General features: G+C 46.6%; 4 protein-coding genes across 5 annotated transcripts; 2 read left to right on the top strand and 2 right to left on the bottom strand.

The window, feature by feature from the left end:
• The first annotated feature begins 979 nt into the window (after positions 1-979).
• LOC135598702 (AT-hook motif nuclear-localized protein 22-like) lies at positions 980-4,577 on the top strand. Of its 2 annotated transcripts, none has more exons than XM_065092918.1 (2): positions 980-2,403; positions 2,621-4,577. In XM_065092918.1, exon 2 carries the CDS (start codon positions 2,643-2,645, stop codon positions 3,564-3,566), a length of 924 nt encoding a protein of 307 aa, XP_064948990.1. In that variant the 5' UTR covers positions 980-2,403; positions 2,621-2,642; the 3' UTR covers positions 3,567-4,577. The 2 variants fall into 2 exon arrangements, with proteins under 2 accessions (XP_064948990.1, XP_064948989.1); XM_065092917.1 differs by having other exon boundaries at positions 981-1,715; positions 1,785-4,573.
• Positions 4,578-6,058: 1,481 nt separating this feature from the next.
• On the top strand, positions 6,059-6,650 carry LOC135598053 (protein SMALL AUXIN UP-REGULATED RNA 51-like). The gene has a single exon (XM_065091573.1). The coding sequence runs from the start codon at positions 6,162-6,164 to the stop codon at positions 6,480-6,482; it is 321 nt and encodes a 106-aa protein (XP_064947645.1). The 5' UTR covers positions 6,059-6,161; the 3' UTR covers positions 6,483-6,650.
• Positions 6,651-7,050: 400 nt separating this feature from the next.
• LOC135598054 (protein SMALL AUXIN UP-REGULATED RNA 12-like) lies at positions 7,051-7,848 on the bottom strand. The gene has a single exon (XM_065091574.1). The coding sequence runs from the start codon at positions 7,817-7,819 to the stop codon at positions 7,325-7,327; it is 495 nt and encodes a 164-aa protein (XP_064947646.1). The 5' UTR covers positions 7,820-7,848; the 3' UTR covers positions 7,051-7,324.
• Positions 7,849-10,055: 2,207 nt separating this feature from the next.
• On the bottom strand, positions 10,056-13,360 carry LOC103993197 (ubiquitin-conjugating enzyme E2 variant 1C). The gene is made up of 4 exons (XM_009413169.3): positions 13,201-13,360; positions 10,687-10,826; positions 10,482-10,607; positions 10,056-10,387 (listed from the first exon to the last, which is right to left on the bottom strand). Exons 1-4 carry the CDS (start codon positions 13,235-13,237, stop codon positions 10,247-10,249), a joined length of 444 nt encoding a protein of 147 aa, XP_009411444.1. The 5' UTR covers positions 13,238-13,360; the 3' UTR covers positions 10,056-10,246.
• Between the last annotated feature and the right edge of the window lie 772 nt (positions 13,361-14,132).

Consider the following 14,132-nt stretch of genomic DNA (forward strand, 5'->3'; position numbering starts at 1 on the left):
CGGGAAAAAGAACATCGGAGAATATCCTGGAACACTGTTGATGATGTGTTCGATACTTATCCACTACAATCTTCAGTTCTTGGTTTCTTGTGTGTTCGATTTTTAATTTTGTTTGTTATCAATGTTTTTATTTCATATTTTCACTTAGAAAATATTTTTAATTGTGTGATATTACGTGAAGAAAAAAATAATGGTAAATTGGACATGTAATGTCTTTAGTTTGTCTATTTTTTATTCGACGATAATGAAACATTGGACATGTATATTTACTTTCAAAATTCTTTTTTGTGTTATCCTTTTTCATATATAATAATGATGAATATCCGTATATTCACTTCATTTTGTTTTTCGTTGTATAGATCAATTTAAACGAGTGTCGTATGACTTAGGTAATCCTAGTTAGGAGGTCTTATGTAGTTGGATCGGGTTATTTAAGGTCAATGCCTTCTTATTCTTCTTTCTCTCTCTAAGAGAACGTACAATTTGGCGGCCCATCTATGAGTTAATTCGGAGAAAGATCGATGTTTTGGGTGATGAAACTATGTAAAGTATGCCATTGATCATACTTTGAAAGATTCCAGATGTAAATTGGAAGATGGCCCAAGACATCACATTGAGTTAATAGATTGTATGGTTGGACCTCGAAGACTCTCCTTCCCGTTGTCATATGATTGACTACATGAATCTTTTTCTTGTCGTGGAGCTAATAAGGCTATTTTAATGGAGACTCTCCGGTCCCATCCGGTGCAAGCCAGTGGTCGATGCAGGAGCTGCGACACAAGAAGCAGCAGTCGAGGGAGGGGAAGGTGGAAGGATGAGTCCAAAGCCATCTCCATCACTCACATGGATTCTCTGTCCGTGGCTGGCAATAAAATAGCTCCCGCGATGCTCGCTGATGCATACAATAGTTTAAGCTAGCGCTAGCTGGTTGCGGAAGAAGAGCTTCGTGATCTGGTCTTCTCATGGAGGTTGAGGTGCAGCTCTCATGGCCGGCCTGCCTGCCTCCGCCTCTCAAAGTGGACTTTGTCGAGTGCGAAAAGCAGAGCGGATTCGAGGCGGTCGTTGGTGCCGTTCACATGGCGTCGGCGGCTTCCTCCCGGTGGTCCACCTGGGTTCAGCTCGGTGCATGCACGAACGCATGCTTCATTAGTTTATGGGACAATGGACGTTGATACAGCATCCTCACTGCATTAAAGGATTCCATTCAAAATGGATGGTTGATTCTCCTCACTGCCTTTCCTGTATATCCTCTCTCGGACGCAATTGACACGGTAAGTCGTAATCCGTCTCCGTCTCCGTCTCCGTCTCCGTCAACATCAACACGTCCACCGCTTTGCTCACTGCTTCCTCCATGTCTGGCCACATGACTCACGTGGAGCTTTACGACACTGCTTCCTCCATCTCTCTTTTCCGGCTTTAATATTCGTGCGGCGCGAGCGAGCCTCGGGGAGCAAAGAACAGCAGCGGGGTGCGGGATCTGCCACCTGAGATGGAGGCTCCGGGTACCACATCTACCAAAGCTCCGCGTGCACCGACGCCGGTCTCCGGCTTCCGAGCTGTGGTTGAGACGTCATGGCCGCCAAGAGATGGGAGGCAGGGGAAGGGTGGTGGGCGCCACCGCCAATAATGGTGGTCCTCCTAAGATTCCAGGCCTCGCCCCCGCTCCTCCACAGCTACAACTCCCGACCACCTCTGCCGCTTATTGCCATACCGTGGTAAGGGCACCACATGCGTCCTCCTGCCCCTGGTTTGTCTCGACAATGACGAAAAGGCCCCCATGGCAGGTGATTAGCAGAGAGTACGACGGGCGAAGCACGCGTGCAACAGAAAGGGTAGGAACGTAAACGCAGTTCGAGGGTTGGGGGTGGGTGCGCCATTGAATGATTGGCCTGCAGCTAGCAACGACAGCATCTCTGATCTCATCTGACGTCGACGTTGCTGACCTTGCCCCGATTAAACCTCCCATGAAACGTCGGAAGACTTCGGCTCGATAAGAACAAGAGAGGGAGAGACGGAGCCTTCTCACTCGGACGAACAGGTTGAACAGGAGGCAGCAGCAGATGGTTGTGAGGGAGAGAGAGAGAGGGCCGTAGGGTTGTTGGGAGAGGGGAATAAAGGGGAACGATCGATCGTTGTTGTGCTACCGGAGCCCTATCATGGATTCATCTTCTTCCTTGCTTTGACCTACCCAAACGCTGACTCGATCCCTAAACGAATCACGAGCCCACAAGATAGGCGTCCCTCGTCTTCCTCCTGAACCCCTTCCGGTAGCAACAATTGCAGCTACATATACCCAATTTGCCAGGAAGAGAATGAGCACCGATGGAAGAGATGGGTGAGTGGGGATTAGCCGCTTGTTGCTCCCGCTCTCCACGTAGCAGCGCTCCGATTGCGTGCTAGAAGGTGAGAGCGAACAGAAAAGAGGCGACTGACAGAGACGGCCGCCTTAGCTTCTTTCTTTTCCTTCTTTTTCCCTCTCTCTGTCTCTCTCTCGTATCGCCTTCATTCTTCTATCGTATCTTTTACTTTTCCTTCCTTTCCTTCTTCGTGGCCTGCTGCGTTCTTCTTTTGCACCGGTTCGATTCCTACGTCCCGTCCAAGTTGTGTCGGGTTTGTGCAGAAGGGGAGCTATTGCACAGGTAATGGATCCGATGACAGCATCCACGCATGGCTATCATCTCCCTCCCTTCCGCAGTCGTGACTTCCACCGTCTCCACCATCCGCCGCAACTCCAACCCTTCCAACCGCAGCAGCAGCAGCCCAAGATGGACGAAGAGCAGAGCAGCCTTCGTCATGGCAACAAACGTGACAACGATGACAGCAGCAGCAGCAACAACAATTCGAACAGCGCTGACGGAAAGCAGCTGGCGCCTTTGGCAACCCCCGGCAACGGTGGTGCAGAGGGCCGGGAGATCATTCGCAAGCCACGTGGCCGCCCGCCAGGATCGAAGAACAAACCGAAGCCACCGATCATCATCACGCGAGAAAGCGCCAATGCGCTACTGTCCCACGTGATGGAGATCGCCGACGGATACGACATCTGCGAGAGCGTCGCCACCTTCGCGTGCCGCAGGCAGCGAGGAGTCTGCGTCCTCAGCGGCAGCGGCACTGTCACCAACGTCACTCTCCACCAACCGGCTTCCCCCGGCGCCGTCGTCACTCTCCACGGCCGGTTCGAGATCCTCTCCCTCTCCGGATCCTTCCTGCCACCGCCCGCCCCGCCGGCTGCCACGGGCCTAGCCATCTACTTGGCGGGGGGCCAGGGCCAGGTCGTTGGAGGGAGCGTGGTCGGGCCACTCATAGCATCGGGTCCCGTCATTATAATCGCGGCTTCATTCGGCACCGCCGCCTACGAGCGGCTCCCTCTCGCGGCAGAGGAGGGTCTACAAATGCAGGGCACACTTGGATCGCCGGATCTGATTGGCCAGTCGCCGCCGCCGCAGCTGCTGCCGCCTGACCCAAACAATCTGCTCTTCCACAGCCTGCCGCCAAACCTACTCAACAACGTGCAGGTGCCGGCCGATGCTCATGGATGGGACGGCAGCGGAGACCCTCCGCCGTATTGATTCGACTAAAATTAACACTCGATTAGTATTTCTTCTTGTCTCAGCTGAATTGTCTTCAAATGGTGTTCGTTCTCGTTACTTTGACTCATCATCCTTGTGCCAGTGGAAGAATAGCTCGTACAGATGTAGACAAACCAGCTACGTACATCTTCTGTTCTGTCGACTCTGTTCATCTCCTTAAATCGACTAACTTCTGCTTCCCTAAATTAAGAAGGTTAAGTGGGAAAGAAAGGATTCAGCAGCGTACATGACCTCCAGGCTTGTCCTTTAGCTGCATGGGTTATTGCACACCACTGACCAGTCTCAGCTCCCAAAGCTCTCTCCCTCAGCAGCGGCAGCATTCTCATTGACACTACTTTTGGAGGCTGGGGACTTGGAGCAAGGAGGAGTAATGACGGACTGCAGTGCACGTGAACCGTGCAGCAGAATCTCCTTCTCGAGGCAACACAGTTAACGTGATAACAAGGCAGGCGTGAATCAAAGAGGGGGTGAAGTTACTGTGCCTCTCAGGGAGTCAGGATAAGGTTTTCAGAAGCTGCAGTACGCAGAGGATGATATGGTTATCCCTGTGTATACCTTGATGATGCAGTAACTGGAAGGTACTAAAATATAAATATAATGATATGCATACTAAAATATTTCATGTATCATACTAAAATATTAACCTTATTGAACTTATCCCACTAATTCAAAAATACCTAAATTTAAATGAATAATAGCACACATGTAGCCTTCTCCTCCTCCTCCTCCTCTTCTGGCATACAGGCTCCTGGCCTGATCCAAAGAAGCCTACAACCTCACTGGAAGCAACCACAGCCCAGCTTCTTAAACATGAATGAGAATAATACAAACAAGAACACCATCAGTGCATTCAAAGATGGTTTGGGAAGGCCGGAATTATGTAGCCCGATGACTATTTTTAGTAGGTTATTTTACCTCTCCATATGCTTCATATCCTTTCGAATCGACTATAACTAATGAAATGTGCTGTACCTCTCAAATCCATTTCGAACATGTCGAGCAGTCAGGAGCTTCTTCCTTGCATGGAGCCCGATGATCTGCGAGTGATCAATGAAAGCCTCATGATCTGCTTCTGATGAGTGATCCATGTAGGACTTTCTCCCACTTCCTTACCTGTTGCGAAGTCTAAGCATGTGAACTGTAGGATGTACGTGAAGGAGAGGACATGGGTTCATGTGCTGTTGCTAGATATGTGCCCAGACATCATGTTGTGTTGTTGGTGGTGTTCCTCAGCTGTTCGATGTCAAGTTCAACGAATCCGGAGTCGGATGTGTCTGGATCAAACCTCACATCTTTCGCCACTGGGAGAAGACCGAGGGCTGGAGATGGATGGTTGATTCCATTGGAGGCAGCTGAATCGACGGCATGTCTGCAAACCTGTAAATGCCATTTACGCATGAAACTGCAGAAGATGAAAACAGCTTAGCAACTTATGCTTGCCAGAGGGATGACGGGGAGGCGGCAGGCCATGTGGAAATGCTCTCCTGTACTTGCAATCATCATTTACTTCCTTCCTGGTAAATAACAATGATCTTGATGGGTCCACGAGAATCTAAGGCGTTTTGTGGAAAGATAAGAAGTTGGATTGCTATGATCTTTGTGGGACCATCCTCAGTACCTGGTTACGAAACTAGGAGCAATAGTAACATGGCACTCATGTGCATTGCAGAAATGTGTGGTCACCATCATCACAATTACCTGATACATCTCCAGGTCATGGCTATTCTGCATTCCTCGGGTGACTGATTGATCACGTAAACTATCACTTCTGCGAATATAAGGTTTATTTGGGTGGTGATATGATGACATTGATGCTTGGCTCAGTACTACTGCAGCAGATAAAAAGTTTGAGGAAGTGGAGCAAAGCAGGAAGTGTTCCTCATCTTGCATAAAGCATAGCAGATGAGTCTGGCCGCTAAATAGCATTCAAGAGCAGACAGTGGGACAAGACACCACATGGTTTCTTCTGCATGCGGAAGCCATGATGATACCAAACCAAACATCATGGCAGAAGGACTTGTTGGTCTTGAGAAGCTCAAGAGATCGTGTCCTATGCTGCAAATGGACCGTTCAAATGGAGGAGCAGTGGCCTCAGCAAGTCATTGTAGGGTCCTGTCAGGAACAGTTGCGAGCTGAAATGTAAGTTGTCGAGCATGTTTCTTCGTGAGAACTATGATCACCTGCATGCGCAGATGCAGAGAAGCCAACTAGTGGGAAGTTCTGTGCTCAACCTTTACAGGATTGCTTAGGCAGGAGAATCTAGACATGATCCAATGCGTCTTGAGATGTAAGATTGACTAGACATGGATCTCGATGTCGGATTTTTCGGGTATCACTTTCCTTTTTGGATTTAAAGGTGAAGGGCGGGCCATGGCTGTCCATGGCGAGGTCAGCAGAGCCACGAGCCGCATCGGCCCCGCATGTCTTCTCGCAGAGTCTCGCTGCTGGCATAAATAGCATCCCCACCTTACCGCCACTCTACAATTCCCACAGCTCAACCACACTTCCTCTCCTTCTCCTGCTGCTGCTCCTCGTCTCTCGAACGCACGCAGACAAGAAAGCAAGGAAGAGAACATGGCGGTGAAGAAGCAGAACAAGGTGGGTCAGACTGCGGTGCTGAAGCAGATACTGAAGCGGTGTTCGAGCTTAGGGAGGGAGGGCAAGAAGGAGGAGGAGGAGGAAGGGCTGCCCGTGGACGTGCCCAGGGGCCACTTCGTCGTCTACGTCGGCGACAACCGGAGCCGCTTCATCGTGCCCATCTCCTACCTGGCCCGCCCCGAGTTCCAGAGCCTCCTCCGCCAGGCCGAGGACGAGTTCGGCTTCCACCATCATATGGGCCTCACCATCCCCTGCGACGAGGTGGCCTTCCGCTCCCTCACCTCCGCCCTCACCTGAAGTCCAACACCACCTCTCCTCCATCATCTTCTTCACGTGAATTCCCATGTTAGATTAGCTGGGAAGGATTAGTGTGTACAGTGCAGGGCGTGTTCTTCCCACCCTCTTTCACTGTTGAGTTCTAATTTGCCGAAGAGAAACAGGAAAAGCTGCTTCTCTGTTAATTAATGTATCTCTCTCTCTCTCTCTCTCTCTCTATGTGTATATTTATAGCAAAGACCCAATAATTTCTGGAGATCAAAATCTAGTGCTAAATGCTAATATGAATTTACCATGGTTAATAATAAGTATTTTTGGATTTCATAATTTAAACCAGTTGCTTGAAAAATTAAGCTTGTTTGAGAATAAATAATTCAAGTATAATAAAAAGGCTTTTATTATACTAAATCAAGTATAATAAATCAAGCTTGTTTGGATACATTGTCCTCGACATGTCCCTCACATGCATCACCTTTCATGCCATCGCCACCCATTAATATGATACGCCTATTCAATATAAATCCCATATATAATTCTTATTATATATATATATATATATATATATATAATAATGAGAGTCCACTTGAGTGGCATGACAATGATTAATCACAATAATATCTACAAGACAAAGAAAGAGAGGGAAGACAGAATGAACGAAGAATGCTTCAATCCTTCTGAGTTTGTGCGGAAAGAACGACTCGGACGACTCGGCGTGTTAATGAATGCTCGCTAACTCGGTGATCCGATTCGACAAAGGGATGACTCGGCTGCTGAACCGCTTCTTCGCAATCTCTCTTCTCGATCATGATCACTTCGTCGCTCCTCCTCCTGCTGCAAACACACTGTGCGTGCGTTTTAGTTCATCAGACGGGCTTGTCGGCGATGCAGTGGGCGTGCAGAAGCGGCATCGAATCGGCAGCGTGCAGCCACCGGCCGACATCGCAGCAACAGGAGGAGGAAGGGATGTCGTGGGAGAGCTTCGTGAGGTGCTCGAGAGTGTTGTGGGTGAACCTCGAGGATGAGGAAGAGACGAGGCGGAGGACGTCCTCGAAGAGGGCCTCGTCGCAGGGGAGGGAGAGGGGGCCGGGGCGGGAGGAGAAGCCGAACTCCTCCTCGGCCTGGCGGAGCAGCTCCCGGAAAGCTGGGTGGTTGAGGTGCGACGCCCGCACCACGAACCGCCGGGAGCTGCTCCCCACGCACACCGCCACGTGCCCTGCTGGCACGTCCGAGGCCGCCCCCGCCCCTCCGCGCCCCCTCCTTAACGCCTCCACCGCCGCGGCCCTCAGCCTCCACCGCCGCAGCATCTGCCGCAGCCACACTATGTGGCGGATCTTGCTGCATTTCCCCATTCCTCCCATCTCTCAGTATCTCTCGGCTGGTGAGGTGAGAATCGGGGAGGGAGGGGGAGAGCGAAGTGGCGAGAGCGGGTTTTATAAGTGATGAGCTACATAATGCCCATACTGATGAGTGTAATAATGGCGACATGACGCGCCATTATGTCAGCCGCACCTGGAGGACACTCTACCCAAAAAGGACAATAATATCGACACGATGTGTGTTGACATCACCCGCTCTCAGACAACGATTTCATCGTTATGACCCAACACGCTTGGTCGAGGTAGAGGAGAACGACGACCGAGGCACGCTCATGCCCTGCGGCAGTTCGGTTCTTCACGCCACGCCAACACAAAGTCAGACGCTACCTGTCCTCTGCAAGCGGGCAGCTCAGGAAGCAGTATGCTCCCCTATAAATACCCTCTCGTTCATTAGAAAAAGGGAGGAGGCACTCAAAAATACTTTTTCATCTGAAACTCTCTCCGCATCTGTTAACTTGATCGTCGGAGGGGTCGGGCCGAGCGCCTCGGCCCGACCTTCGTGCAGGTGCGAGGTCGAAGGTCCCCTCCGGACGCGCAGGCGAGGAGTTCCTGCCCGGAAGAGACGGCTACAACGTCCCGATCGGACACCGCACCTGACCTCCTCAGCAGGCACGAGGAACGCCGTACAAGATCTCCGCCCATTCGAACCCGAACCAAGCCGTATTGGCCCCGAGGCCATGACATAAAGTTGTTTACGCTAACACCTACTGTTTATACTATTATCTCTGCGTGCAAAGGAAACGAAAGGTAAAGAGGAGTGAGCTGTCAATGAGAAGAACAGATCTTAAGAGAGAGAGGAGCGGTCATTTACAGACAGAGTCAACGTAAAGCAGGACGTCAATCTGTATATCCTCTCATCTCGGACACCATCACGTTGACGTTTACTTAAATTAGGAAACATTGATCTCTTTACTGCAGCGTATTCTTCTTAATTCCCTGCTTTGTCCGAGCGAGAAGAGGAAGAAGAAGGTGGCAGGATGGTAATACGTGTGCACGGCGCGGCGCGGCGCGAAGGAGGCACAGCAGCATGTGCCAAGACCCTGCGCGGCCCTGACGTGCATGGACGACGAGAGATCCTTTCGGCTGATAGCAAAACGTGGAGTGGAGCAGAGCAAGCGACGATGCTACAACAGATACCCCGCCCACCCATGTGCAGCAGACGCCGATCTACCTTCTTCATGTCTTGGACCAACGTTCGTTATGGAGATTACTGTCTTGAATGAGTTTTCCTTCGGTAGAATGACAGGCAGCACTTGGTTTTGGAGCAGCCCCCTGATTCATGGAAGCTGGAAAACTTGGCTCCATGGAGCTACAACCCTGTCTGCATGCAGCACGCAGGGTTGGGCTCAGCCATCATCGATCGTTGTTGGTCGAGGTAACAGATAGCAGCAGCTCAGTAAAAAAATGATGGAAGACAGGATAACAAGGTGATTGCATTCCCCAGATATGCTGTCACTGCTTGATCGCTCCATGTGCTCAACAACATATATAGCCATGTGAGTGGTCTCCTCTTCCTTTTCCTCTATCTCTAACAGTCATAACACCACGGACAACAGTATGAAGACATGGCATGAAACGAGGATGAACTTGCTTTCCCACTGTTACCCTTCTCGACCACCATCTCCCATGTTCGGGAGCCGGAATAAGCGGAGCAGCTACCCCTAATCGATTCATGCACATGCAAGAGGGCGTCATCCACCCAACCACCATCCTCTCATGGCAATCGATCGATCGATCATGCCCTAAATCGATTCATGATCCTCCTCTCATGGCGATCGATCGATCATGCCCTAAATCGATTCATGATCCTCCACATTCGGCCGTCTCCATCATGAATGAAGTGGCTCGGCAATCATAGGACGTCGTGGAATATAGCTTATCTTTCTTCTTTCTTGGACTACCAGCTATTAATTAATTAGCTCCAAGCAAATGAAGAGCAAAAAGGATCAAATACCATCGTCAAGCAACATCTCATACGTAAAATGACAGATTAAACAGCAGATGCAGAGGCGTATGAATTTCTTAAAAATCAAAATAAATATTTTTTTAATCATCAATATATCATTCAATAATTCTATCCCAAGCAATCCAATACGTATCATATTTTAAAATTTCATACTTATTTTATTATGACATTTGATTAATTGTTATCACATATATTATGATGGCCACAGAGGCCGAGTAAAAACAAGACAAGGATGACAATACCACAGGCAGGTACGCAAACAAGAGACTTGGGCAATACATATAAGGTTGCACTTTAGCATTAGTGCACAGTCTACACCGAAATATATAACCAGGCAAACTACAATACTGAGCATGAAATAAACAAACTTATGTTCATTGATTAAACGATACATGCCAGTTGATTTTGATCCAAATATGCAATGGTGAGAACCATTCATTGTCTTAGAAGTAAGTGCCCTCCGGAGGCTGAACTAATTTACGATTATATGATGCCGCCATTTCTTTCTTAAGATGTGTTAGAATATACTCCATTGTGTAATCACGTTGCCAGTTCCCCAGAACTAAAAATTTTTTTGGATCTACCTGGATTTATGGAAATCAAACATCAGTTTCCGAGAGAAATAACTTCACCAAACACATCTAGAACTGTCGATTCATTTTGAATTGTAGGATTTACCACTCCTGAATCAGGATCGACACAGGTCATGTTGATGCGCGAGTGGAATCGGACGCTGGGTGGTTTATCTGGATAGTCCTTGTCACAGAACAACTTCAGCTGATAGATGCGACCCTCATGGACCGTCTGTAAAGGAGTACCGGTGCAAGAGATGCGAATAGTTCGAATATGGCAAGGTATGAAAGTTAAAAAATGAGTATCTCACATTATGGGGACCGATTATTGTTCCGGTCCATGAGCGCATGTAAATGTCATCTCCATCATCCATGCCATAGCTTACAGTCCCATCTCCTATGCCCTTCTCTCCTCGTTCGAGCTCTTCAAGCAATCTGAAGTTCCTAGGAACTGCATGCAACATCAATGAAGATATAGTATCCTATGATGGATAACTAATCAGACTGAATAATGAATTTATTTTAAATGAAGAGAACGTGTAACAACAAAATGCTGAAATGTAAATATTGGTAACATCAATAAGTCTCCAAGCAGGTGTTCTAATACCGTTGCATTTTTGAGGAATTTTTGAGGAATTCTAGTTCCACCCGAAATAGAATGACTGAGAATAAGATAAACTGAATAAATAACAAGTACTAATCATGTAAACAAAATTGAAAAAAAAGTTAGGTTATTAGGATGTTATTTTCTCAGAGTGGCTGAGAATATACATAACAAATGACGGGAAGGAAAAACGAGGGGCTGGGGCTGGAAGGAGATGAGGGATAAGAAAGAGAGGAACGGGAGGTGGGGTAGAGCAAGCAAGCGGAAGGAAAGGAAACAGAAGAGAATACTAGGAAACTAAGATACCAAGTAATATTAGACTTGGGGTTCTCAAGCTACATGAACTTAAAGCAGAGGGTAGAGGCAGGTTGGATTTAGATGTCTTTGAAAACCTGCCACAATCCCAGCAACATCTTTGTCGGATCAGGGAAATCTCACCACAATTAGATCAAATTATGAGATCAATGGCAACCTAGAAAAGCTGCAACTCCAAAAACCAACCTCCTACTACCAGACTGAAATCATGAGATATTTCTCAGTGAAACAATCCATTGCTTTACAGCATTTCCTTGCTGAAAACTGTATTTAAAAGATTATCTTGATCGATACAATCTTCTTTGAGATCATCATCCATTTTCAATCAGGTGCTCATTAAAAAGATAACATCTAGAGGTCCTCTTGCTATATTTTCGGCTTCACAAATAACTTCTGATGCAGTAGGGACTTCCATTCTAATTATGCACAATAGCCACGAATCCATAGGCAAGCGCCTAGGCATAAACAAAACTGTTGTGGCTTGGCTCCTTCAAATATCCATGATATGTGCAACTAATCGTGTCCTTAAGCTAGAAAAAAGGTATTGAACAAGCCCATCACTTACACTACATCATGTATAGATGTATGGTCATGCATGTTTGCACATTTGCAGGTCACAATGGATGCATATATCAAACTCATTTCTTCGTGCAACATACAGGTTTTATATTGTTTGAGATAAAATGATAAAAATACATGTAACTTTCTTGTATTATCTTGTAGAAATTCTGGCTTCTGCTTCTTCAAAGAGGACACCTGTGATCATTTAACCCTAGATTTAGGACCCTTGTTTAAGTTTGGTTTCATTCATCGCTCTCTCACTAAAGTTCAGAGATGCAGAATTCAGTGTTAAACACATACATACATACATACATACATACATACATACATACATACATACATACACGGTACTTTAAAAAAGACATGGGTAGGTGGCAAAGCAAGAGGGTATCAGTTCAAAAGTTATTAAAGCTTGAAGATAAAGAAAACAAGATAAAGTGCTTTTCCTGATGGATACAAATTCTAAAATCAGTTCATGAACTTAGTTCCATGTGAACCTACAAAAACAAGGACAGACGCTCAAGGGAAATTTTTAGAAGAGATCCCAAGTGTGTACAAATATATGAGCCTAAACATGACCGTTGCAAAGCTAGCTTAACGGGTCTCATGTGGTCGCTTCATATCAGCTTTGCAACGTGCAAAGAAAGAATTTCTGATGCTTTCATCCTCTAATCGCAGATTTCAATTGGATCTTATCAAATTATGGTCTGATAACAAACTTAACAAGAGATCTTTAGTAAATCTTGATGTCACCACTTCAGGCCTCTTTCTCTGAGCAGCCAATTCTCCATTTGAGAAAAGGTGATCGGAATTTACTTGTTGCCATAAAAAAATATAGTTAACTGCATTAAGGTTGACAAGGAGATATCTTCAATAGGAATCATAGAGGAATTCTGATACCAATAGATGGAACATCAAAGACGATGATCCCTCCTAATAATAACGCTTGTATCATCTTTATCAATTCTCATGGCATAGCGATCTTAGCGATCCTCTTGAAAGTCCATGACAAGAGTATCACAGGCTATCCAATCAGTAGCATCAAGTCACACTACCGACAGAATCGCTGTTAAGAGAACAAAGATTGTCCAAAGCCCGATACATATCACAGATGATGTCCTAGTAACGGATATCGACCGAATTCTTATCCCTCCGTGGTATCAATCAGAATCAATTCAATCCTCCCAAATAATAACAATCGAGAACGAACTTTTAGGCTCGGGGTAGCGAAACCCCTTGTCAATCAGTATGCAGCGAAAGATTTATGCATAGATCGACCTGAAGCCCCCAACCTAGGTCAAAAGAAACGGGATGGAGAACGACGGGAGGGGGAGAGATTGCTCACCGACGACGCCAGATCCACCGGAACCACCGAGCGTCATTGGCGAGAGCTTCTTGGATCGATGATCTCCCTCGAGCTTGGTGGTCTCCTCGCGACCACGGACAACGCAGCCGAAGAGGATCTCGAGGCCACGGGTGGGATGGGAAGCCCTATTACACTGCGGGTCGATGTGATATAGCCGAGTAAGCAAAATTACATACAAACCCTCCCGAGTTACTTATATTTGTGTTTTTCACTTGTATTGGCAAAGATGTTATATGCTAAAATTGAAAGGTAGAAGAATATATATGTAAAAGTACTTATTAACATAAGGTCATTAGTGCCATTAAGTAAAACTAATTAATAATATATGAATGTGTATATATCATTTGTAAATTCTTAAAAATTCTGAAAATATAATGAAAACTTGGATTTTTGTGAATAGCATATATTTATTTGTTTTTAGGAAACGCTGACTTTTCTGTTTTTTTGCTTTTGTTATAAATAAAATGGATTTTTAAGTATTATTAGTCTTTTGTTATTTACTTAAGTAGATGCACTTTTTTTTTGTAATGATAAACTATAAATATAAGGTTATGATCTTTGATAAGCGCATCTAATAAGATTAGACGAATGTTTTGAGTGTAAATCTTATTGAATATAAATTTATCGAACGAGGTCTATTCCGTGTTTGCTGTCTTGTTGTGGGAGGCATCCCTTCACCAGTGTTCCGGATCATCTGTCACGTCCAAGCCAGCAACAACGCGGCGGGGAAATGTTATTATTAGCTGGCGGACGTGGTCCCACAGGTGAGACGATTACGGGGAAAGTGGGGCCCTATGGTCTAGACCTCGTTACCCGTGTTTGCTACCTAGATCGAGATAGGCATCTCTACCCGACTGCCGACAGTCAGCTGTCTTCGGCCGAGTCGTCAACGATGCGATGATGGCTGACCG

Source organism: Musa acuminata, chromosome BXJ2-1, assembly GCF_036884655.1.
Source record: "Musa acuminata AAA Group cultivar baxijiao chromosome BXJ2-1, Cavendish_Baxijiao_AAA, whole genome shotgun sequence".
NCBI classification, from domain to species: Eukaryota; Viridiplantae; Streptophyta; class Magnoliopsida; order Zingiberales; family Musaceae; genus Musa; species Musa acuminata.

Excerpts from the sequence above, each read along its gene's own strand:
- LOC135598702 (XM_065092918.1), top strand. The coding sequence starts at position 2,643 with ATGGATCCGATGACAGCATCCACGCATGGCTATCATCTCCCTCCCTTC.
- LOC135598053 (XM_065091573.1), top strand. The coding sequence starts at position 6,162 with ATGGCGGTGAAGAAGCAGAACAAGGTGGGTCAGACTGCGGTGCTGAAG.
- LOC135598054 (XM_065091574.1), bottom strand. The coding sequence starts at position 7,819 with ATGGGAGGAATGGGGAAATGCAGCAAGATCCGCCACATAGTGTGGCTG.
- LOC103993197 (XM_009413169.3), bottom strand. The coding sequence starts at position 13,237 with ATGACGCTCGGTGGTTCCGGTGGATCTGGCGTCGTCG. Across the intron at positions 10,608-10,686 it reads CAATAATCGGTCCCCATAAT|ACGGTCCATGAGGGTCGCAT; the intron begins GTGAGATACTCA and ends ACTCCTTTACAG. Across the intron at positions 10,388-10,481 it reads TCGATCCTGATTCAGGAGTG|GTAGATCCAAAAAAATTTTT; the intron begins GTAAATCCTACA and ends CCATAAATCCAG.